The 25762-nt window shown below is 36.0% G+C and overlaps 1 protein-coding gene across 1 annotated transcript in view; it reads right to left on the bottom strand.

The window, feature by feature from the left end:
• Window positions 1–25762, bottom strand: part of SUCLG2 (succinate-CoA ligase GDP-forming subunit beta) — a 131686-nt gene that overhangs the window by 88717 nt on the left and 17207 nt on the right. Inside the window, exon 2 of the mRNA XM_055804447.1 lies at window positions 16085–16226. Within this exon, the coding sequence (XP_055660422.1) occupies window positions 16085–16226 (142 nt within the window). The remainder of the gene's footprint in view (window positions 1–16084; window positions 16227–25762) is intronic.

Raw genomic sequence — 25762 nt, 5'->3', positions numbered from 1 at the left:
CAAGTTGTTTTCCAGTTTGGGGTGGGTTTTTGTTTGTGTGTTTTAAAGAAAGTTTTCACACTCCTCCGTTCTGTTTTTCCTGCTGACTTTAATCTCCTCCTTTTATTCATACAGGCTTATATTTACAAATCACATTTTATTTATTGAAGGTAAAAATATGATTCAATACAAAGCAGAAAAGTCTATGTCCATAAGTTTCTCTCCACAGTGACTGAAATTTGTTTTTATATGAAGATTCAAATATGTATTTGGCAAGGCATATAAGCAAGAATAAAAGGAATCTAACTGTACAAGGGACTTAATATTTTTTTCTCTTACATTACATAATGTGCTTTAAAAAAAAAAAGTGATAACTTTGGCCAGTTCTAATGAAGTATAATCAATGATAATTCTTTAAAACATAAGTATTCTGCAATGAGAAACCTGACCGATCTGAGAACTGTTGCCTATATTAGCACCGAAGAACTCCACAAAATTAATATAAAGTAGTATTTTTTCACTTTATATGCAGGTCACTTTTACTCCCAACATCATTGATTCAGAGGAAAAAAAAAAATACCCTTGATTCTTCTGTAAATGTATTCTACTTGGAAAAATGCCTGTATGAAGCACACCAGGGAACAGGAGTGCAAGCAGCCCATATCACCTTTGCCTTTGTTTAGATTGTCAGTTTTTCCTTTTGATCTTTCTTTGCAGTTGAAGAACCAAAAATTGATTTTCCCAGTTGAACTAAAGTAGGAAAAGGACAATGTTTTATTTAAGATCCTTCACTCCTGCACATAAGCCCATTTCTTTCTTTATATATACAAAAGAAACTGTCTTTTTATTCCTTAAAAAAAAAAAAATATTTTCAAGTGAGGAACTCTCTCAGTGTACTGACTGTGGCTTCATAACAAAAGAGGAGGGGACATGTTTAAAAATCCCAAATATTGGCCTCCTGCAGAGGAGCACAGACACCTCATGAACCTTCTAGAGTTACAGGAGCTGGGCTTCAGGGAAGCAGCAGTCATACTTGTTAGGTGTCTGGGCTACTAGCAATGTTACACTCAAAATCTTGTTTACAGGCAAAGAGAAAGCACAGCTTACATATTTAGATATGTATAAAGCCAAGAATATATTGTAAGTATAACCATAATCTTAACAATCTAACAAAAAAACCCCCTACAGTTACTTGTTATAGAACAAGAAAGAATACCCATATGTGAAAAATTTTCACTAATAATGCAGTTAAAATTGTTATACAACTATTTCCTAATTTCTATCCCTTTTTCTGGTGTTATGCTCAACCTTCCAGTACTGTTCTGGGTCCTAAGGTTGACATTTTAACTCTGGTCTAAGGCTGTAAGACCAAGTCATCACCATCTGGAGTCCTTTGTTGGGAGGAAAAATATGTTCATGTTGATCATTTCTCCTTCCTCACTCAAGGATCCACACACTTCTAAAACTTCCTCTTTTTTCCACTGGTCCAGGGTCACTCGAATTTACAATATACAGTGTTTTTTACGGATATTACATACCAGTTCTTCGTTTTCCTTGTTAACGCTAGAACTGTTTTATCTCGCTCATAGTCTGCATTTCTTTAACTGACCGCTGGCGAGTTACTCCTAGCTGTGGGAACTCCCGCATCAAGCCTGTGCACTGCCTCTCCTCACCCCGTACCTGTACTCTCCTACATCACACCCTAAGCCTCCGCTTCTCAAAGTCTCTTATTATACCAGGGCTGTATTTTTCCACTGCATTATTGCATTTCCTGTAAAACCACAGTGGCATTGTACAAAGATAACAAAAGTAAACCAAACTAGCCACAGATACCTGCTCAGTTAGAAAAAAATGCTGTTACAGCTAAACAAGTCAATCAGTTGCAAGCAGGTCAAGAAAAGTTCAGGTAGGGGAAGTCCGACAAGCCTCAGTCCTGAGGCTCTGCAAACTACAAAGCTGATGGCCTGTCGCTGGCAATAGCAATAACATATTACAGGGCCACCCAGTTACAGTGAGAAGCACTAGATAGTTATTTTTACTCACTTTACACAGTATTAATAAAATCTAAGTAAAACCAACAGAACAACTTTGCAAATCTCAGATGCTATGAGATCTTCCTGTGTCTCACTGAAGGCTTTCTAAAAATACAGTACCTTTTAAGAACAATCTTCAGTCAGAGAAAGCCATGACCCATAGAACAAAATAAATTATATTCCATTTCGTGCTTTCACATAATTTTTAAAGATAAACCTTATAACTTAAAAGTTTTGAAGTCTCCCCGTGCTCACCATGCAGCCAGTGAGCCCCTCAGACACCTTTCATCAGGTGATAATGCCATCTATCATCATCTTTGAATATAATAATCATCAAGTAAGAAATATTGTGTGCTCTAATAGGCAAATCATTAAATACAAATTTTAACTCACTGTGTGACCAAAATTGTTGAATTAAGTAATTTCTTCAATTTTGGTCACACTTGCATTTCAGATTAAAGCATTGCTATTGGCAGAAAGAAAAGAAGTTCCCCAGCACCTACAGGTACCCGTGGTACTCATGGACCACAAATCTCCTCTGTTGTCTGCATAAATTCTTATTAAGTCCTTGAAGGAATTTGAGCTTACAAACTGCTGAACTGCTCTTAAACCTCACAGGAAAGCTGAGGACGCACACCCTCACAAATGCCCACTTAGAAGGACAGGAAGCTCCTGCCAACTACAGGCTTTCCAGTGCTTCCCTTGACTGCTCCAGTCTTTCTAATTCTCTTTTTCTGTGAACTTAGAAAGGCTTACACTGCTTTGCCCAAGCATTTCATTTGAATCAATTCTGCATTCGATTTGTCACATAGGATTTTGTTCAGAACACTTTGCTGGATAGCATACCAGATTCTGTCTAATTACAACCAAACAGTCTGTAGCGAGGCCGACCACTGTTAAGTTTAAATCCAAGGAACACAAACCGTGACTCTCCTTAAGATATACAATTACCTTTTGAGAACTTGCAAGGAGGAGGGAGGACACATAAGACAACCAAATTCTAGTATCCGATAAGGCAGTTTTTAGTTGGTTAAAAGATAAGACAGCATTATACACACTTACATACAGTAGGCATGTGACACAAGTCTCCATTATTAGTGGTGCTGAACTGGTTATTTAGAAGCCTACATGCCTTCCTCATACAATAGCCCGTCTGGTGCACAGCCTTCCTAGTCCTTTGAGGGAATACAAACATCCTACTCACCAGTTCTAACAGCTTAGCATTTATATCTCAAGCTCCAATCACTACCTTAGCAGCAAAGATGTAACTATCTACATTATAGTTAGACTTGTTTTTCAGGTTTTATAATATTAAGTAAGCCTAGAAAAATGAATCTAAAAGGAACAGAGAGGCATTAGCCTTTGGTTTGGCAGTCAGCATTTACAGGAAAAGATGCATCTCAATACGATGTTGAAATCAGCAAAGCTGTTTCACTTAGGCTTACTACAAGAGGAGCAATGAGAGGGATTTTGCAGGTAGGCATTACGCTTGGAACTTGAATTCTACATATTTCAATGAAATTGCACACTCTAAGAATCACAATGAGTGAGCAGTCGTATCAAACTGCGGAATTTGGAGCTTTCTCAATTACTGACATATAAAAGGGATTTTTCTGGGTAAAAATGTAAAATCGGAATAACTGTGTTTGCAAAGAAAGAGAACGTACAGCTGATTTCGGTGTTTTGAACCTATAAAGGGACTAACATAATAGGTGAGACAGTACATCCCAAATGTTTACATTGTTTATGCAGAGTGCTGTTCAGCGGCCTCTCGGCTTCAGATGGGCAGGACTGTGAATCCAATCTGTGTTGAACTTTTCAGATGATCATATCTGTACCCCAGCTTTATAACCATGGTCCAGCTCAGAGTTTGTAGGTTCAGCTAGTCTGTTGTTTAAATGACAAATATGTGACCTAAGCACCATCCCACTGGCCCCTCCTATGAATCCTCAAGAAGAGATGCTCTCTCTGACATCCCAACAACTGTTGAGAACTGATGAATATTTCATTAAGTTAAGGTCAGCAAGTTGCTTTACCACATTGGAAAACCCACTTCTCATCTCCTGTGCAGTCACTTAATCATGTCTGCCTGCTTTACAAATTAGAAGAGGTAACTGCTGAAAATAATGCTTCAGCAGATTATTCCTTTTCTCTAGGCTGCAGAACATAGTTCTAGATCTTATTGAAGTGTCAGGTATAGAATAGGGCAATTTTTCTTTAAAAGGCAACATTTTTGTGTGATGTTTTGTTCATGCTTCTCCCATCTCTTCCATTCCCCCTTTCTCACACTGAGGTCAACTTCAGGACTTACAGCTGAAGCAGTATAAATTACATCTGTGTAAATAATAGTCACAGTTAACTCTCCAAAAGTCTCTTGTGGTATAATATACCTAATAAGATGCAAAATAAGAGGGATCTAAACAGCTACAACAATCCAGAGAGAGACAAGAAAGCATATAATTAACGTTGCCCTACCTGCTGTTAACTGCACTAATTGTATTCCTTTCTGAGCGACTGACAAGTATCACATTGTATAGACGTCTTTGGTGACATGCAACTCCTATTAAATTACCTCTGCACTTTAGCCTTTAAAAATCTCTCTAGTATTTAAGTTGACTAGTTTATTTAATTTCCTCATTGGCCTAGAGTTTTCTGAAGGAATGCTTACCACAGCCTATGGAAGCACGTACATATCGCTATTTCTAAGGTACTAAATGTCAAAAACTCAGTGTAAAAAACAGCCATAAATCAGAACTCATAACATTAAAATTGTTAAAACAGACACAAAGCTGAATAGACTGCAAAGACACAGGACTCTCATTTGGAAACCAACTACATAAAACATGAAAATACATGAAAATTTTTCACCTTAAAATTGTAAAATAACTTTTCCGTACAAAAGCATTTTTAAGCATCTAACTTAGATGTTTCTTTGATCTATAAGAAGCTAAATAAATACTATCTGCATATGCACTTCAAATAGGAATGTCACTCAAGAGATAAAAATAAGCAAGTTATTTATAGCACACATTAATCACCATATTTAAATGGCAGATTACCTAACGGCATGAGACATAAGCCTGTATTTGTAGGGGGAGAAGTTTTATAAGAATAGTTTTTTCTAAGATAGTTAAATTTGCAGTAATCAGCCTCAACTGTCTCTTGTTCCACTTTTACTCCAACACATCCAAAACAAAAGCTGTATTACACCGAAGATAAGAAACGGGAAATCAACCACACTGAACATTAATGAGCTCAAACAAAAACCTGTGTAAAAGATTTATCTGTGGTAACGAGAACAAGATGGGGTTTTGGACATGCTGACACAGTGTCAGGGTCATTATGACAATCTTCAGTGGAGCACAGCACTCATACACACTAGGACAACTACTACTAGAACACACAGATGAATAACTGGAGGAATAGAGGGATAAGACTTGGCAGGGAGTAGAGGGAAGTGCAGTGCAGCAGTGGTGAATCTTCCCAGTGACTTTACATCGTTAACTATTAATACAGTAAACTTCTCATGGCTGCCTTTCCTTCCACTTTCTGCAAAAATCCTGAGGCTGTTCTTAAGCATTTAGAACAATAAATATATTTAAGATTTATAGCCTGAAGTTTGGCCCTATTTATCTTATTCAGGTGAGCAGTCGAAGTAAGCCCAGGGGAGGTGCAAGAAAAATGTTCTCCTTCACAAAGACGCAAGAAACAATAGCCAACTTTAACTGTAGGACAGGGCAGAATATACCACATATAGGTAAAACTGTCAACTGCAGATTTTTCTTAATAAAAAAAAATAAATAAATCACTTAAAATAAGAGCATAGCTAACTTCTGGAACTAACCTGAACATGATTCTTCCCAAATGTTTTTTGTGATGACATTCTCAAGGGTTAGTCTCTCATTTTAAATATACTGGCATGCAGGAAGTCAGATAATATCTCCCAATTGAATCCAGCAGGGTTACAAAGACACGTTTCATATTCATAAGTGTGTTGAAATATTTTACTTTTCTTAAAACTGCAAATATTTGAAGAAATGTAGATAAACATATTTTAAATTCACAGCACTTTCTCAAATATGAAGTAGCAGATTAACGAAATGTCAGAACATCCTCAGCTTCAAAAACTGCTCTACCATTCTAGGTAGAGATTATCTACCCAAAAAAATAATAATCATAGCCTCTTATGATCATACTCCCCAACTGCTCATGTATTCAGAATATCAGCTTGTAAATTGCTACCATCTTTAAAGATAAAACAAGCTCTCGCAAGTTATACTAACCTTTGCAAAATACCAGTTAAGATTACTTCATAGAATGGAGGAGGTGGAGGGAGGAAAAGAGGGGAAGGGAGTCACGGTATGGAGGCTGTATGCTGTGTGCTCTCTGAGCTTTATACAAGTTGAAAGGCCAGCTGTGAGTGAAGATTTCTGGTTTGGTTCAAAACCACGTGCTTTTAGAGCAAATGTACAAGCCAATACCCGTACACGTCAATCACAGCCCATCCTAAACCACCACCTATTCCATAAAGACAAAAGGTATAACAAATTTGACGGAAACAATTGACAGATTAGAAAAAATAATGCAACTTCCTCAATTGAATTATACACAGAAAGTGGTTAGCTAACAATAGTACCTTCCTGCTGTACCCTGCATCACCTGGGGGACACTAGTGGAGATCAGGGAAATTATGACAGTATCAAAGCAGGGCAACAACCAGAACTGTTGTTTTAAACACTCAACAAAAGAAATCATAAAAGACAGAGCAATAATTCAGAGTTCAGCTGAAGAAAAGCATCTGAGTAAGAGCTGCTTTTTCAGCATAAGATTAACTATTAATTTGCAGGAACTTATCACTACTCAGAACTTCACTGTTTTAGTTTCCCAGTTTTAGTCTCTAAATCTAGCCCAGTTCCTCCTGTTCTTTTCCATGTGAATTACCTGAGGCCTGACCACAAAATGCAAGTTTGTCTCCATACATCTAGGAGCGACGAGGGAGTAACCAGAGCTAATGTCATATTTCCCCCCTTTGCAGATGAAGTTGAAACCTCAAATAAAATCACTTTCAAGGATAAAAATGTTCATGGTATGGAGGAGGGAACAGATTATATATTTCTTTCAAGAAATTACTACCAAACTACCAACCACCTGAAATAATTTTGCTAGTAAATACCTAACAGATATTACAAAAAAGGGCTAATTAACTACCCTTATATCTAGATTGCCATCATTCCACTCTTAGATTTTATACTAACTCAATTCAACATGATTTTGCTACTAGTACTTCCATGAAAAAGTTTAAGAACCCCACACCCCACATTTTACAGGCATAAGCATCAATTATGCATTTGACACCTTGACACAAGAGATTATATACTGAGACTGATCACGATGACGATGCAGCCCTACATAGTGCAGATCCATCAATCTCAGAAGCTTTGTCATCTCATTTCAAGTTTCTAACTAATAAACACCATTTCAAAATTATTACCTAAAATACTTCTTTTGCTGACGGTTTATACCATGTAAAGCAAAGATGTACAATTCTTGTGATCACAGTCACCGCGAAGTTCACACCACCAATACAGCCATAGTAATGAGGCTCAGGAAGGAAAAACTACAGACTGCCAGCTGGGAAGCTGATCCTTTTTGTCACAAGTTAAACCCACAATATTTGCAGGAGTTGTTATGAAAAATGCACTAAGCTATGGTAACTATCAGCACACAGATTTCTTTTAAATAAATACATAAATCAGGCTTCGCAGGAAATAAGAGAAGAATTCTCAAGTGGAAGTGACACATGGCCTCTGGGCAATAACCCTTATTTTATACCTTGTCCTATATAGTTTGGAAAATACAAGTGCCAACTAAATGATTGTTCAAATAAGCTGCTATTTCTTTCAACAGTGCTGTATTTTATATGAAACAAAATATTTGGATACAGTTTTTCCTTTGAAATGCATGCAGTCAGTGATGGCAGAACCCTAAAAAGACAGCACAATTCATTTATCTTCCATCAGGAATGGACATTCCCAGAAAGGTACACACTGTGGCATTCAGATAAAACCAGCAGCAATAAATACAGGAATACAGGTGAAAAACCCCCAAAAAACCCCAAAAAACTATTTAGTGTCACAGATGGATTTTTACAAGCCGGGTTTACAAATTAAAACCAAAGCAAATGCTTTATCACATACATTCCAATGCAAGCCAGAGGAACAAACAAGGAGAAACAAAAAACAGGAAAGAAAGAAATTCTGTTTCAGTAATCGCTCCCCAAATATTTAGAAGCAGATGAGCATCCAGAGAGTGTAGAAGGTGTGATTTCTTTCCCTTACGCAGCTGCTAGTACTGCAGAGAAAACAACACTGTTTAGTGTTTCATACCTTATACGTAAAGTGTGTCTAATGGTTCTGATTTTATGCATAAAAAAATGAAAATTTCATGCAGCTGCTTCTCAATTATACATCTGGTTATTGTTTTGCAGCTGCAAAACTACCTTGAAGACCTATAAAATATGGTGTGACAAGTTTGGAATAAATACCAGCAGTCATCTTGTACCTTCCTTGTGAAATTACGCATTTTTTACCAACTGTTAAAATTCCTGAATCAAGAGCTACGGTTTCTGTCACTGCCTTCTTTTATAAACAAAAATCCCCTAATATATTTAACACAACTGAAATTTGTAAATGACCACTTTCTATGGCACATATTAAACATAAAATTCAGCACCCCATTTCTAGAGTATTTTTTACTTTGTGTTGTTACTTCCAAGTAGCTATTTTGGTAATTTGATCAGAAATCCAACACACAGAACAATAAGTCACCACAACATTAGTGTCAAACATCTGAAATGAGATTTTGATTTGTTACCCCCCTAGCCATTACTCATATTACTATAAATCTATTGAATATGAAGACATTTGGTGACGAAGAATGGTTATAAAATACCCAACTATTGTAAGCAGTCTCAAGCTTGCATTTACTGACTCACACTCAGCATGTAATTTTCTAACAAAGGGAACAGACAAGAAAAACAAAACAGTTTTATCTTTCATAACAATGCATTTGAAATTAACTATTTCTGTAATTCCTCATGAAATAGAGGGTCTTTTGAAAAATTTCCATCTCTAAAATATTTCAAAAGCGAACATTTGTAATTTCACTTGAAGCAAAAAGGTTCAACTTGAAACAACACAATACCCAGTGGCAAGCTCTGACAAAATCTTTTATTAATTGTTTCAAAAAGAATAAACCTCAAAATCACAGTTAGGGAGGCTGGAAGTTTTTCTGCCTGTTTTTCTGGCATGCAGAACGCAACACATGTGGCCATTACCAATAAATGCGTGTGTTTTTAGACAGCTGCCCATTTTTCACACAGGTGCCAAGGGCTTACGTGGAAAAATGTTGCTAAGCTGAAGAGGGGGAATAAGGCACGCAGTAAAGCTAAGCGAGAGACCCCTTGCAGGGTTACCAGGATAATGCACTGCTTAAGTACTGCTGCGCTTAAAATTTTGCCAATTTTCAGCAGCCTTGGTGAAATAAAGTTTCTTACCACAAATCACAGAGGCAGTAGGGAAGCGAGGGAGAAGGAGAACAAGCAGGAATTACAAGATTCAAAATGAACCAAACAGAACACGTACACAAAGAGGAGAAAATGGTACGATTTTAGGGCTCATGTCCAGGGAGAAAGGTCCTGCCACACAGCAGTACAAACACCCATTGTATATGAAATCCTCAAATGCAAACCCTAATTCCACCTTAATTGTGCCTCAGTGTGGTCTGGCTTCCAAGACAGATTAAGTTAAAGCACTTAAAAGCAATGAGAGAGCAAATGAAGAAGGTCCATCAGGAGACCTGTAGTACCTATCAAATAGGTACTATACTCCAGCTTTGCACTGTAGCTGTATCGGAGCAAATTTGCCACAACTTTCTAACAAAATCGCTAGTAAAGCAGGTTTCAGTAAACATAACCCTTTAACATCTTTCTTAACTCCTCTGATTTTTCCATGACTGACTTTTTCATTTAGTAGATAGGGTAAATAAATTGGACCACTGACATATTGATTACTAAGGTTTTAACAAAAAATTACTTTAAATAACTGTAACAAACAAGGCATTCCCTTCATAACTTTTCCTCTATTGTTTTCATCATTTGCAGACATGAGTGAGATTTTTAAAATTTTTGGCACAACAATTTGGATATTTTTTTCACAAAATCAAACCATTTCAAAGTGGACAAATCTAGGAAAAATATTATTTGAACAGTTAGCAATGATTGTTTTCTGATCATACACAGAAACATTAATTTCTATGGCCGCTATTGTTAAGTAAATAGTGGTCTCAGCAAAGCACTTGAACAAGCACAAAAGTACACATACAAAGATACAGTGGCTTTTAGCAGGACAGAACAGCTACATAATTGTTGTGAGTAGGGCAGGATATAACTGACTAGCACAAAAATGGAAGCGGCTTTTCTCAATCAGAACTTACAAGGTAGAAGACGGCATTGGGAAGAAACAAGAGAAAATGGATACAATGAGGAAAGGCTCTAAAAGCAACAGGAAACGAACAAGGGACAGGAGGAGACTAAAACCACAGACAACGGCAAATTTTGTGGCGCTTTCAAATGGATGCATTCAGGAGGTGCCTATGAAGCCTGGGAGTAACAGAGCATTAGCGGGTCCTTCCTGTAATTGAGTAGTTGCAGCAGAATGCAGATAGGCTCTAGTCTTAAGATTTCACCACTTGGAGAAGGCAAAATCCATGAACTGAAAACCTGCTAAAACTGCAAGGAGAAACTCACGCTCAGTAATGCTCAAAAATGCTCAAAGGCAGCTCCACTACCACTAGTTCTCTATTAAATTTAAAAGACTGTTTTCTAAATACGTACCCGTTTGAGAATAGAATCATATTAGTCAATAACTTATAACATTATTTTGCCTGAAAGGATAGTTTCAGAAAGCCATAATTTAAGTATAAGGAACTTTAATAAAAGCTGTTAAGAGAAAGTAAGAGGACTTATGGGAGAGCTGTTCCTTAGCAGCAAGCAATTCTTTGCGTACAGCTCCATCAAACACTATTCTGCAACGTGTGATTTTTCAACATATGCAGAGAAGCGTAACCTAAGTGGTCTAAAAAATAATTAGTTGTAACGACTAAGTACATAGGGGTTTTTGAGAAATAACTCATTACGCACAGGTGAAAAAATATTACCACACAGTGAACCATACAATGGCAAGAAATACGGAAATCACAGAAATGCTGAAGGAAGCAATTCCTCTCCTACTTACCCTGATGGAGAGAAGCAAGGCAATTAAATCATGTAAGCAAAGTACATGATGACAGTAAAAAAAGATCAGTCAACAAACTCAAAGATCGAGGAGTAAATTAGCTACTTAAATACAGCTTGAACAACAGAGGGCTGGTCTGTACAGGACACTCATAGAAAGCTCTTCCTGGTATAACAAAAAAGAACCTAAATTCACATTTCTAATATCATCAGAAATGCCAGGTTCAAGGATCTTTTTCATTTTTCCTAACATAAAAGCTTAGCTTAAACGCAGACAGCATTATCACCAACAATTTCTTCATAATCTATACAAAAACGACATTACCAAGGTAAAGATCAATTTTTGATCCCTTCTAAACTTAAATTATGTTCAGGTGGTGTTCCCAACTTGTACTGGAAAGATGAACTTTCAGATAAGGGATCTATGACAGCATCTGAAGATGCAGCCTTTCATCTAAATGAAACATAGCCAAGGGAAAAAAGCCCAGCAGGCTGAGATAGGAAGGAGACTGCTGATCACATGTCTGAGAACTCTTACAATATTCTGAAAAATGGTGAATAATAGGTGACAGGTAAATGACCTCATGGAAAGAGGCTTCAATAAACCTCTTCTGTTCTTTATAAAATACATGTTTACCTCTCCAGCCTGATACAAAAAGCATGCCTTCCGTCCAAAGCCAAATTTTATGAGTTCTCTCATGCATAAGGCAATAGAAATAGGACACGCAGAGACTATATTTTGTTATACATTTTTAAAAGAAGAGTGAATAAAAAGCCTTGCACTCAATTCAATTGCATTTCTCTGTGATAGAGTGTGAACACTGCACCTGACTGATTCCTAAATGTAATGAAACACTCTAAGTGGCAACAGGCAGCACTCTATTGCTTTTGTTAAAAATCAGAAAAAGAAATGCATGCCAAGCTTCCAGCATTGATTTAGGATTGTCAGCGTTTTCCACCACCTCTAAGTTCTCCACTGATTCAAAGAGCCAATTGACAGTACATAGTAACACCCTTTGGCATAATTATAATCCCTCTCAGCTTTGTCCACCTACTAGTTTAAAATGATGGTTCCCTTAACAACTTCTCCATCAGGCAGAACACAAAGAACGGTGCCTGAGCTGAAGCAGACTCAAGGGCCTCTCGTGGAGAAGGCTAGAGAAAACGATGGACCCTGAAATGACACACGGCACATCTGCCCGATACAAGCAATGAAAATGTGCACACCCTGATAGCGTGGGTATATGTATGCATATACAAGGATTTTTTCCTTCTATCAGTACTACGGTATGAGGTGGGGGAAAAAAATAGCAAGAAAGGAAATGCCTTCTCTGGCTAAACAAGCCCACATTAACATACCACCGCATTAAATGAGAATCAGATCAGAAGAGTTGTGAGTTAATGCAGGAACAACCAGATGATCTTTTATTTCCGACAAAAACACAGCTCCCAAATATTTCACTTTGTTCTGTTAAATAGCTGCACTAGAACAGTAAAACTTGTTTACAGGTTGTGTTTCTTCAGATGGCAGATCAAGCAATGTCACACTGTTGTAGCAAAACAACACAACGGCTTTTTCTTCCCTCTCTTGAAAACCCAGGAATTTTAACATGAAACAGAAAACCGTGTTTGACTGCATTTCTTGGTATGCTGTAAATACTGCCTTCTCTGTAAGACTTACACCTGAAAATTGCTTAGCACGTAGAAGGCAATGAATTCCTTGGGGCCTAATTCTGTATTCCTTATTGTGTACAACTTCTTTTGAAGTCAACATTAGTGACTTTTTAATTTTCTCCACATCTGCCATTCTTATCTTAGGAGAAAAAACCCCAATCCTTTAATTCCATTAAAAATTCCTTGTAGACTGCCTTTTGTGCTGTTGGTAAGTTTTGAAAATCTTTGAGAAAATTAACATTCAGCGTATTCAGTGTACATATTAATAAAAATAGAGAGAGCAACAGAGAAAATGAGCAAACTATAACAAAACTGCTGATACTTGATAAAGGCAAACCCTTTCAAGAACACAGGCATTAACACCTTCCTGACAAGTGAAGACAGCAGCAAAAATTATCTAATCCCATCTCTTTCCATTGCATTAACAGGAAAACCAACAACAGCAAAATTGGTGACCACAGCCACTGCAGCAGTACAGACAGCTCTGTCAAGCATGTAGTATTTGATGAAACTGTGAAATTAATTTGTGAATACGTGACTTCACAAAGACTTCCGTGTCAGGAATTTCAATCTCCTTACCTGTACCCCTTCATCACACACACAGACCCATGTGAGTGATGCAATGCTGTTAAGATTCAAGAAAAACTACTGTTTCTCCTGTATTCAAGATAACATGCCTATAGAAAGAATGTCCTTTTACAAGAAAAATACTGAACCTTTGCCCTTCAAGTTTTGATAACTTTGTTCTATTTTTATCTTCAAAATATGTTAGCACATATCTTTTCTTGTTCACAGAAGCAAAAGTTAAAGACAACTGCAATGTGGTATACAGTGTCTAAACTAGCAGATTTTTGAGCAGGACTTGGCAAGGGTGACTGACCTCTCCTTTCACCATTTTTTACTGCAGAATGCCTGTCTAACAAGAATATCCCAAAGCCACCTCCAATATGTTATTTTATTTTGGAATTTTTTGTGCCTCCGGTAGGATTAAGCTTTTCGTTTTGATTGAAACTTTTTACTTTGTGTGGTTGTATATTCAGAACATGGCAGGTCATATCAAATTGTGCAGATAAACCTGAGTGACAGAGATACTACTAGTCTGAAGGATCATAAAGAAGATAAATCTGATGAAATCTTGGAACAACAACTTGCTGTTCTTGATACTTATTTTTCAAAGTGCATGTTAGAAGTACAACGACAGCACGCTACCAGAATAACTATGAGGATGTTGTTAATTATTTAATGGATCAATGGAGTGTCAATCATTTCAACATAAAATAGCTTCCAGACTATAAACCACAATTCTTTAATGCCCAGTAATGCACCCTGGTTGAATGCAATTACATTAAAATGAAAAGGTAACAACTTATTTTTGAAGTGTTAACAAGCCAACCCAGTTAAAATACATACAATTTATGTGATAAAGTTTCATTAGCATATAATTTTTTGTATGAGATTTTACTTTTGATTATTGAAATTTCAACCTTTTCTTTTTCTTTTTTTTTTTTTACTAGGCCAATATTTCCATGATTTGCAAAGCAAGCAAGCTACAGAAGTTATTTAAAATAAATCTGGCATCATAAAACAGAAGAGGTTCACTGCCTTTAATGGAGTAATTTATTTCTCCAAATAGTTATAGAGATCGAGAATAGTAATAGTTATTGGATAGACCGATCCATTTATGAGTTCAATCATGAAGAGGACAGTTTAAGTGCTGTAAGATTTGTTAAATACCTGCCACAGCTTCAGTTAGCATTTCCTGAATTTCTCAGACATCCAGACAAGAGAAAACCCTCCAATTTTATGACCTTTGCTTTGCATCAGCATTTTTCATTTTGCACTGACAAATGACCATAACAGTTGCATTTAATGTTTTTGTTTCAAATATATTATCAAATGTACTGGCTGCCATAAGAAGGTTCTGATTACTGAAAAATACATCACCTGAAGAAAGTTACAGAGATTTAGCAAGCCATTATGCTAATGCTATTCAGCTACTTGAGGTCTGATGAGATCTTTGATATAAGTTGTGTTAATTTACTTTCCAGTGTGCAAATCTAAAATGCATTTAACTAAGTGGTTTGTGCATTATGTAAAGCATAAAACAAAAAAACTTCCTGTTACTGCATAATTACACTACAACAAAGTCTGGCCTCTGGCATTTTGATGTGTGATATATTAATATTAACAAAAGCTAAATGAAAAGAGGAAAACTATGCAAAGTACTATTAACTCTAAAAAGTAGAAAACGTCTTTCAGAGTTAGAAATGGGTGACAAATGTACTAAAACGCATTTTGTTTTGAGAGAAAAGGTATTCCAACTATTAATTTCTGACCCACAATATCATCTTATGTTCACCACGCTAAAATCAGGGTGTTGTCAAGAGAACCAAAATGAAGTTCCAGAAGCATGGTCTTCTCTCCCAGCCACTGTCAAGCCCTTTAGTGACTGATGATAGGTAACAACTCACCTTTCTTTTCTCTCCATATGGACAAACATACATGTGAACAAATATACACGTGCATAATTCTCTCATACATATTTTATTCCTTCGTAGAATCATAGAACAGTTGAGGTTGCAAGGACCTTTGGAGATTGTCTAGTCCAACCCACCAGCTCAAAGCAGGGTCAGCAAAAGTGGACTGTGTCCAGAATATCTTTTAAAATGGAAAGTCCACAATTATTTTTTTTTTTCTCCTTTGCTTTTTTAATAGAGGTTTGGGGGTTTTTAAACCAGCTTTTTACACAGGTTCATTTACTTCAGTTCCTTAAGTTACATCAGGTATACAGCAACAAAAAAATTTCCTCAGCAACCATTCATGACGTTACTCTGAATTTTGAATTATTCAAAATTATATGAAAAATGTTAATTAAAGACTTCATGTCACATGCTGCATACAAAAAATTTAGAAACTAAGTTTTATATGTTGCTGTTACAAATTGTTGTTCAAATATGAAATTAAGCATATATTTATGGCCTGGATAATATACCAAACCTTTTCAATAAGGCTCAATTTGAAGATTATGTATAACCTATTAGAAAGCAATTTATTTTCCAGATTGCTATCTGGTGAAGCAGATGACTCTCATTATCAGTCAACTTACTTAGTCTCTGAGCAGCCTGCAGGGCATCATTTGCAGAATCGGCCACGAAGAATCTCTGAACTGTAACCCCATGGTCTGCCATTATTTTTTTGCTTTGGTATTCCTGCAAGTTCAGCCATCGTCTAGGGGTTAATTGAACAGCCTGGAAAAACAAGAGGGGAAAATAACATAATGCTCATTAAGAACAGTTCATGAGACAGCCAACTGAGCTCTTCCACCTTATAGTTATCTCAAACCAGCAGTTAAACAACACTGTTTCAGCGAAAAGGTAAAATATGTATTGATTTACCTAAGTGCCTTTTCTTAACATTTGTGCATCCAAAGTACTCTGAAAGCTAGACATACTTTTTAAAAGGTGCCTAAGGCTCACTGGGTGATCTTGGCTAGACAAAATATCTTGCATTAGATATTGATGCAGATTGGTAAACTTGGCTTGAACTCTAAAGTCTATTTACATTTCTATGTTATCCTACTCTATAAAAATATTAACAGACTGTTACCTTAAAACAAATTCATTGCTTGATATTAAATGCCCTTATTTACACTAAATTTTATATAATTATTCCCTAGAAAATTATTTCTACTGATTCCATGCATTTATTGCACCATATCTGAGAAGAAAAAAAACTGATATGGAATTAGCATCATCTCAAAGGAAACTATATACTAATATATGTATTTTCAGTAGTCTGTTACCTGTGCTTAGTTGGTTGCACTTCTAAGAATATTTTGTTGAGGATGCTAGCACAACCACATCAGCCATGCAAGGCCTACAACAGTTGAAGAATAATTTAATTTCCGTTCTCAACATGCCAGTTTAGATGCTTGCATGTGCATGCGTATATACATATATGTATATATATATATAAAATGGATACAAAGATTTGGCAACCTTACACACAAAGACATCACCTTTGCTTGTCTTGGCGGTAAACATGGAGTAGACACTATAAAAGTCACAGGATCATTACTGAATGATTTCAAGAAAGGACACATTCTCCACACAGGATAATTTTTTACAGACAAAAGCAATAATTAAGGAGCTGTCACTGACTCCTAGCGTATAATGGCAAAAGTGGAGCTGACTCCTGGCAGTGGCATAATCCCATTTTGTACCAACAAAAGATGGTCTCCCCACATGGAGAGACAAACCGTTGTCCTACTGGCAGACAGCCCACAATCAATTCTTGCTTTCTGTTGAAGTAAGGAGCACAGTATGCAAGCTAGCACTATATATTTAGATATGTTTGCCAAAGAGGATTATTTACTACAGTCATACTTTGATCTCTAACAGCACGATAAAAAATATTGTCCTAATGCAACTTTACACTGAAAACAAAAAAAACCCCATGCTAAAGTCTTTCAATAATACATACCCTTTGCACATTATACTGGAGTTTTAAATGCTGTGTTGTATCAAAAGCAAACCTCAGTCTGTTCCTGTTTGCTTTGAAACATAGCACAAAAGATTGATGCATAAAGAAAATACAAACCCCATCTTTTACAGTATATAACCACATGTTTTCTGTAAAAGTGACTCCCACAGAACTTAAACAGTTACAAATAGCTCGGAATGACACATTTTAAATTCTTTTAACCATAACCTGGTTAACATATTTTAGAAGAATAAACCAACATATTGTCAGTACGCTCTCTGTCTACCTCTAATTCTAGGTATCATACAGGCACCTCACTATGTTTTATATTCCTCCATGTTATTCACAGACAAGATGTTATTACATTTACACAATGCCTTCAAATGTAGGGTCAAAATTTAAAGTGACTTTAATAATTGTTGATGTTTAATTTGTTTTTTTTTATTATAAATTCTCTGTTAGGCTCTAACAGCTATTACTTCATCATCATTTCCAGAAAGGGATTAACACTAGGAGCCAAGGGGGATCCTGAAGGTCAATTCTAGTCGCACATAAAAAAAGGCCAGAGATTTTCAACTAAAAGCTGATGCCACAAGCCCTTAGTTTCCATCAAGCTACAGAAAGCTTTTAGTGTGACTGGAGAAAATAACAGTTTTATCCCTGACAATCATTAAGCTTCTCTTTTTCACCGTTCCTCTAAAGACTACCTCATAATAACAATATTATTATTTTACGTATATCATCGTAATGAGGACTTCAGAATACATTATTATTGATACGTGCATAAAATCCATATATATACACCTACAGTAAAGAGAAGCATCACCTGAATCTGCACAGGTAGATGGGAGACTATTAATGTGTTATTTGAGCACTACCCTAAGACTAAAATACATTTCCAATGCACACACACCCCCCCCTTTCAGCTGTAGGCACTATCAAAAGAAAGAACATCCCAATCGTGATCAGAAGCTGACCACGTTTGCAGAGGGAGTGAGGCAAGGAAGAAAAAACAATACACATCTCCATCTGACTAACTGGCTTTCAGCCATTCTGCTCTAGTTACAAGATATATCTAATGTGTGCGCTCCCCCCTCAAGGCCCAGAGCTACAGCAGGAGAATATCTACAAAGACATTTCTCAATCCATTTCCCTTGAGCAACAAGGAATTTACCAATCTGACTTTCAGGGTTCAGAAAAATAAGCTCACATCTTTAGTTAAAGTGGAATGATTTATACCAAAATGAACAAAACCATCAATTCTAATTTAAATCTGAAAGGAAGAAACCTTGATTTAAACAACTGTACTCAAATTCTGTGTTGGCACTTCCAGAAGAAAGGTTAATTCTCCTTAGCTGGAAGTTAATTTGAAACAAAGGATAATTCTATGCTTATTTTGACGGTGCTTTTTGCTCATCTGTTATATATTTACAAATCTTACAGATACAGTTCTTTACATCATATAATCTTGTATTTACTAGGAGCCAAAAGACTTTGGAGACATATGTCCATGCTATGTCTCCATTCTGTCAGTGGACAGAATTAAATGCGAAAAAAAGGTATCAAAGTTGCTGTATTAAATAGAAAGCTGAGTTAAAAGTTTTACCAAGAGAATAATTCCTTTGAAAGAACTGCTAAAGCAGTCCTAACCAAGAACTGTTCGCACAGAAAAACAGTCTGCAAACTTACAGTTAGTAAGCATGTACATTCATTTTTTCTCTCCTATATTATATGATTCTAACAGAGACCATCTTACTTAGTGCCAACAGAAGACTTTCAATCAAGACATACAACAAAAGACAAACTCCTGGTTGTGAGTGAACTACTCAATAAAGTGAATTAGTATAGCTTACCGCTGTATACAGGAGAACAATATATTTAAGAAACCAACTGTGACAAAGTCTGTATTAGAAGCTCTGAAGAGCAAGAAACATGAAAAACTTGCTTTAAAGCACTTGCAGTATATACACCATATGTCTTGAGAAGAGCAGGCACAATAAAGCAGTCAAAAGAGATGAAATAAAGCAAACCCTTTGAATCTGTAAAGACGACTACTCTTTCAAGACTATCTTGAAAAACCAAGAGTTGCAAACATATGCATTTTAGGCTTAAGGGACAAAAAAAAAAATAAAGACGACCACGGGATGTTAGAAATGTGAGTAAACAGATGACTCCCTGAACTAATTCCCAACTCAAAGATATTTCGGTTGCAATAAATGCATATCTTAAAAGGGACACCAATACAAATAATTAATTATAAAAATACAAGAATCTTAAAAATCCTTGCCAGATTAAGTTCCCAACTGCCCGAGATACATTTATACCGAGCCTTCATGAGAATTTGAGATGGGCTTCAAATAGCATAATTTTTTTGGGTGTCATAAATTTCCATGCATCTTACAGGTAAATGTATAACTGAGGCTGACCATAACAGTGCTACTGCACAAAGGTACAGCCTTGTAGACTACTGTCTATGCTGTCTTAAAGTTTTAAAAGAAAGCCACTTCCCATACCTAGCCTTCCATAGGCAGCCATAATCCACCCCTTTCCCCTGAAACTTATTAAGAGGACCCTTTAACACAGTACAGAACACAAGTCCAGTGTCACACGTCTTTGTATCATTTACTTTCCCATTCTGCAGCTCTGCTCTTGTCAACAATTTAATGGCTCTCAGGAGCATTGAACAACACTGCTAGATTCACCAGTGTGGTCCTGTCTCTCATGAAAGACTGATGAATTAAGTTGTAAATTACCATCAGAAAAATAATTTCAGTCTGAAAGGGTACATAAAAGGGTAACTAAAGCACAGAAAAGCAGAGGCAACCTTTTAAGAATTTCTGTTTGTTATTGAGTCTCACCACCTTCTATTCCCAGCTTGAATACTTTTATCTCCTCTTCCCACATAGTAGTCAGAAAACCATTCTGGAAAACACCGTACAACTCTCAGATCTTTCCATGCAGCTTTGTCTACAGTTGAAACACAGTATGTTCCAACAGTTTAAGATCTATCTGTGTTTCATCTGTTTCTTTATTGCAAGGTTGTACTGGAGTACAAGGAGTACATTCTGTCACGCCAGCCTGTGAAGAAGAGACTGGAAATAGTACACAGACCCTAGTAAAACCTGACTCTCTATGTAACATCTCATGTTTCATCTTCATAAGATGACAACCAAGAACTAGAAAATCTTCCATCCGTGGCATTTTTCTGTTACCCTTAAGACATTTTTTTCTAACAGGAAGTTTTAAAACATCTTACTAAACTTACACACATTGTTATTACCTTAACCTTCAATATTAACTTCTGTCAAGTTCTGAACAGCCCAAAGAAGGGCTGTAGGTTTAAATACATCTTTCTAAACCTTTTTTTAGTGGTACTTTACTACTTAGCATGTAAGCTACAGTTGCTATAACAAAGAAAAACCTAAAATCACTCCAGTGAGCCTAAATGAAAACCCAGACTATGTTTTCGCAGAATGGAATAAAGGAAAACTGAAACTAAAGGATTTAGTCTTTTGAAAGCAAGCTCCTGTTAAAAGGCTAAAATAAATATTATTCATGACTCTGCTGAAGACTTCCAACAGACCTTATATTACTACAAGGAAAAAAAAAAAAGGCTTTCATATGAGCTCTTTATGTGTGTTGCGTATTGATATACACGTTGTAGATGGAAAGTAGCTCATTTGAGTTTCAGATATACCAGATAAAAGAAAAAACACACCTTTCAACTTAAATCACAAACAAGATTCAAGAATAAATCAGTTCATACAACTAAGAAAAACATCACTAGTAGCACATATTCACGTTTTTATATATATTTTTAAAAATAATAAAGTTTTAAAGAGGAATTAAATTCTTCCTAATAAGATATTTCTTAAGATTAGATTTCTAACGTAAGTGTTTATCAAAGAGTTTAGTATACTTAAATAGGACTTTATTACAACTGATAACATTTCATTAGAGCTGACAACAGTATCAAAAATCCCCAAACGTAAGTTAAATGAAAAGCCTCAACTGAACAGTAACAGAAAGTAAGATGAAGGCAGAATTATTTAATCAAGTACAAGTTTCACACTGGATTCCCTCCTGCTGGCTAGATTATTTGGCATTTTCCAAAAGCACAAAGAACCAGTACGGCTGGGGTTCACCTCTAATCTTCCTTCCCTTCTCCATCCTCCAAGATTTTTGTTACCAGTCAGAATCACACCAATATGGACCAAAAATCTATAGAGAGCAATGAGGATTTCAGGAAACTATTGTTACTAGTAATTGCGATTTTGTTCTGAACAAGCCTTCTGTTCAAAGTTACCTCTTTATTTATCTAACTAGATACCATGTTTGGTCAAATTATGTATGTACAGCATCGTTAAAATGAGTGACATATGCATCAAGAAATCAAACATACCTTTTTGACCATCTTAATAAGGCCAGGCGTTGCGTAACAGTATTGGTGGTTTATTGACTACTGCTAGAGAAAAAAAATTTTGATTGTTCACATAACCTACATGATTTCTTATTTACCATTTTTTTCTTCTTTTTTATACGAAATGCTAAGGGCTCTGCAGAAATAAATTGGACAGTTGCATTTTTCTTCCACTGCTCTGTCTGCCAATTCTTGAGATGTCACATGGCCAAAAAAATTATTTGCATTATTTGAATAACATGGGATAAACAATAACAGCATAGTTAAACAGAAGTGAAACTACAAGTACATTTTATAGCAGGAATCTGCTTCAATATAAGTAAAAAAAAAAAGCCTCAAACAAATAGATGTAGTAAACACTGCAACAGAGAGACAACTTTGTCCTTATATATGCAGCATTAACTACTCTGACGTGCAACATCTTTCAGATGACCCAAGACTTTATCTTTTGAGTGCTTGCTTTTGAAAAAAGGAAACACACACATAAATACAGAAGAAACTGTCTTAACATATTCACCAAGAAGCTTGCAAATTGCATGTTAAATACTTCAGCAAAACTCTGCTCAGAAATAGATGTTCCATATAACCACAAAACAAGAGCAACATCAGTAAATGCAAGCTTCATCAAACTATACTATTGATTATTTCTTATCTGAACCTATATGGTCAGTATAATGTTTTTTCACTCTTTGGCCTCCCTGGTAAAACCTCTAAGGTTGACTCCAAGAGTGATGATTTCACATAAATACTGACATGTAGCATGTATGCGACAGGTACCAAAGAGCATCACACTGGAGAAGATACACAGACAAGCTTTAATAAACAAACAAGCAGAAAACACCATGATGACATGCACACATGTAAAAAAATCAGCACCTTTTTGAAGCCTAATCAGCTCACAGCAGAGCCTCACAAGTAGCTGTGTCGCTAGAACAACTGAAGCTTAACGACAGGAACATTTTTAGCCAGCAGTATTACCAACTGCATTGAACTTGCCCATCAACACAGTAAGTTACTACTACAAGATAACATTCTTCCAAAAAGCAAAATAAAAGTAAAACCATTTTTGAAAATAGCAATAAGGGCTGGACAGCAGTATTTTCAGGCACACTCTACTAACGACCTGTAGAATTCTGACTGTTAAGCATTACATATTTTTTTTTTTAAACAAGAACAAATTGCTTAAATCTCTTTTGTAAAAAGTATATGAAGAAACTGCTGAAAAGAAGAAATGAAAGACCAAGTCTGACAAACAACCGAAGATTCAAATTATAATCTCTATTATATCCCAGACCTTTTGGTCTTAAGAAAATTAATAACAAAAAATTTTGTGCCATTACATGACTAATTCCACATGGAACTACCTTGGCTAAGCATTCACAATTAAGTAGTTTGCCATATCGAGTTCAGTGATCATGTTTAGACAATTTACCTAAAAAAAAAATATCCAAACCCACCAAACTAAAAAATACTAACTTTCTCTTAGCAAGTGTCTTTAAGTCAAATCTGTACTTTTGGAAAACACCAAACAATTCTAGCTAGGGGAAGGGAATCCAGCGATAATCAGCACTATTAAAAAAAAAAAACAAAAACAGACAACCCCCCCCCCCCCCCCCAAAAAAAAAAACAAAACACCCAAACACAAACTAAGTAAATTCCTGGGATAATTTCACAACCCTTGATACAGCTATGTAATTTGGGCAGTTCTATGGTTTATATTAACCTAGCATAACACATTTTATTGCATAACTGTTAAAAGGAAGGCACATTTTAGTGACATCCAACATCCCCTTTTCATTCTTAGTATAAATGGAAGCCAGTACTAACATCATGAAACAAAGATGGATCCTTTTTTTTTTTTTAAAAAAAAGCACCTGACAGTAAAGCTGGTCAAATAAATGCACACTGCTTTCTTCCCCCCTTGCTGCTCCACTAAAGCAATATAGCTGCAACTATGCTAATAGATCCTGTGCCGGTATAAAACAGCTCTACCAACACAAATTATCTCTACATGAATACAAATTATACGTCAAATGTATATAGTATCAAGTTTTATAAATATGGACTATACTGTAACAGTTTTACTGGAAATAAGTCATTTGGAGAGAAAAACTGTGGTGTCTATGGGGAGATCTTTTAGATGGATTCTGTAGCTGAAATAAAAAGGAAGTGTGTTTAGCATATCTTATCTAAAATAAAAGCACCTAACCAAAAAAATCAATTTGCTTACCCAACACATTCTACAGCATTCCAGTTTATTCAATTTGTGCACTCTGACCTGTAATACAATTCCAAGCGTGTAAGAAAGAAAACAGACACACAAAGATGACAGTAATGAAACAGCATACCATCCATCAATATAAATAAACCTTTATTATAGTTATTGACATACAGCTACTGTAATTGACAAAGTTGTAGGAGAAGTTCCTGTCAAAAACGAACCATCAGAAATACAACTAAATGGCATACCTTCATATAAATCACTGCGGGTAAATGTACATTTTATTAAGTCATATACTTGAAATATACTACATAAGCCACTGAAAACAAACTAAAACACACACTTCAGTTTGCTGGCATTGCTGATGTAAAGAATAAGCATCCATAGAGTTAGTTTGACAAGAAACAAAAAGATACTACACTAAACAAAAAAAGCTTATCACAAATGTACGTCACAAAAAGCAAACATTCAGACACTACTACACTTTGTTCTGTATGAAAGCAAGTATTTCAAGCACACAATAAAATGGAAAAGGCTCCTGGTAAGACTGTCAGCTATAAGGTCTGCCATGTGAACTCACACCACACATCCCCTTCCCTCCAAAGATGATTAATGCCACATACCTCTGGGTATATTGCGAAAAACAGGACAGCAAATGTCCTTCACAAGTAACGTCCTGCTGGCTACCGCAAATCAATAACTTTAATCTTCCAAAGCAGAAGTTAGAATCCAGACCATCCCATTTAAAAGCCACAGAGGAAAACATCTTCCCCCAACATCCCATATTGCCCACTTCAGATCGGATACAATATGGCAGAGAGGTCCCTTTGGTACCAGCAGAGATGGTCAGCTTCACGTAACACTGAGCATTTTGATCAGTGTCAACCTAGATTTTGTGAGATATTTATGAAGAATAAAACTGATTCTGTGAGATAGTTTAGGAAGAAATCTTGAATATTTTTTGTGACAAAAGCAGAGTCCACAGCAGTTGGGAATTGCTTATTTCTTATAGTTTATATCAAAACAGTATAAGCATTCTTGACCTTAAAAATCAAAATTTGATTTTAAAATCCTCCACAGGTACAGCTGAAGACCTTGTAAGAGTTAAGTACCATTATCTATTCCTACAAATGGGAATTCATTTTAACTGAATTAAAACAAAGGCAACACACAAACTCTAGTTAAAAGTTATAGGCCTTTTAGTTCCAAATTTATTACTTAAAACACACCACACAAAATATCTGGAGCAGTAAAATGCAGTATGTCTAAGGGAAAATAATAATATCAAACTTCCCAGTTCCTTAAAGGTTACAACATTTTGATCAATAAACTGTAGGGGCAATTTACTGTTTTATACTACTGAACCATATACTCACTTTTCAGAATGAGTGAGATCTGTCACTGCAATTGTGAAGGTTTATGTAACCTTCAACTTCAAATAAAACAAACAAACAAAAAACCCTATGAAATGTGCACTACATTGTTGTTTAGTAAAGCTAGACAGCCTGTTCTGGTGGATAATTATGACTGTTCCTAACAGTTATATGACTCTTTGAACAAGATGTCTATGTTAAATAACTAAATTATTCTCGTCATACGCATTAAAAAAAAAAAAAAAAAGAAAAATTGGGGGCTTGGTTATAAAAGGAGCAGACAGTTAA

The sequence above is a fragment of the Falco peregrinus genome, chromosome 5 (genome assembly GCF_023634155.1).
Source record: "Falco peregrinus isolate bFalPer1 chromosome 5, bFalPer1.pri, whole genome shotgun sequence".
Classification (NCBI taxonomy): Eukaryota; Metazoa; Chordata; class Aves; order Falconiformes; family Falconidae; genus Falco; species Falco peregrinus.
This window is presented reverse-complemented; position numbering and strand designations above follow the sequence as displayed.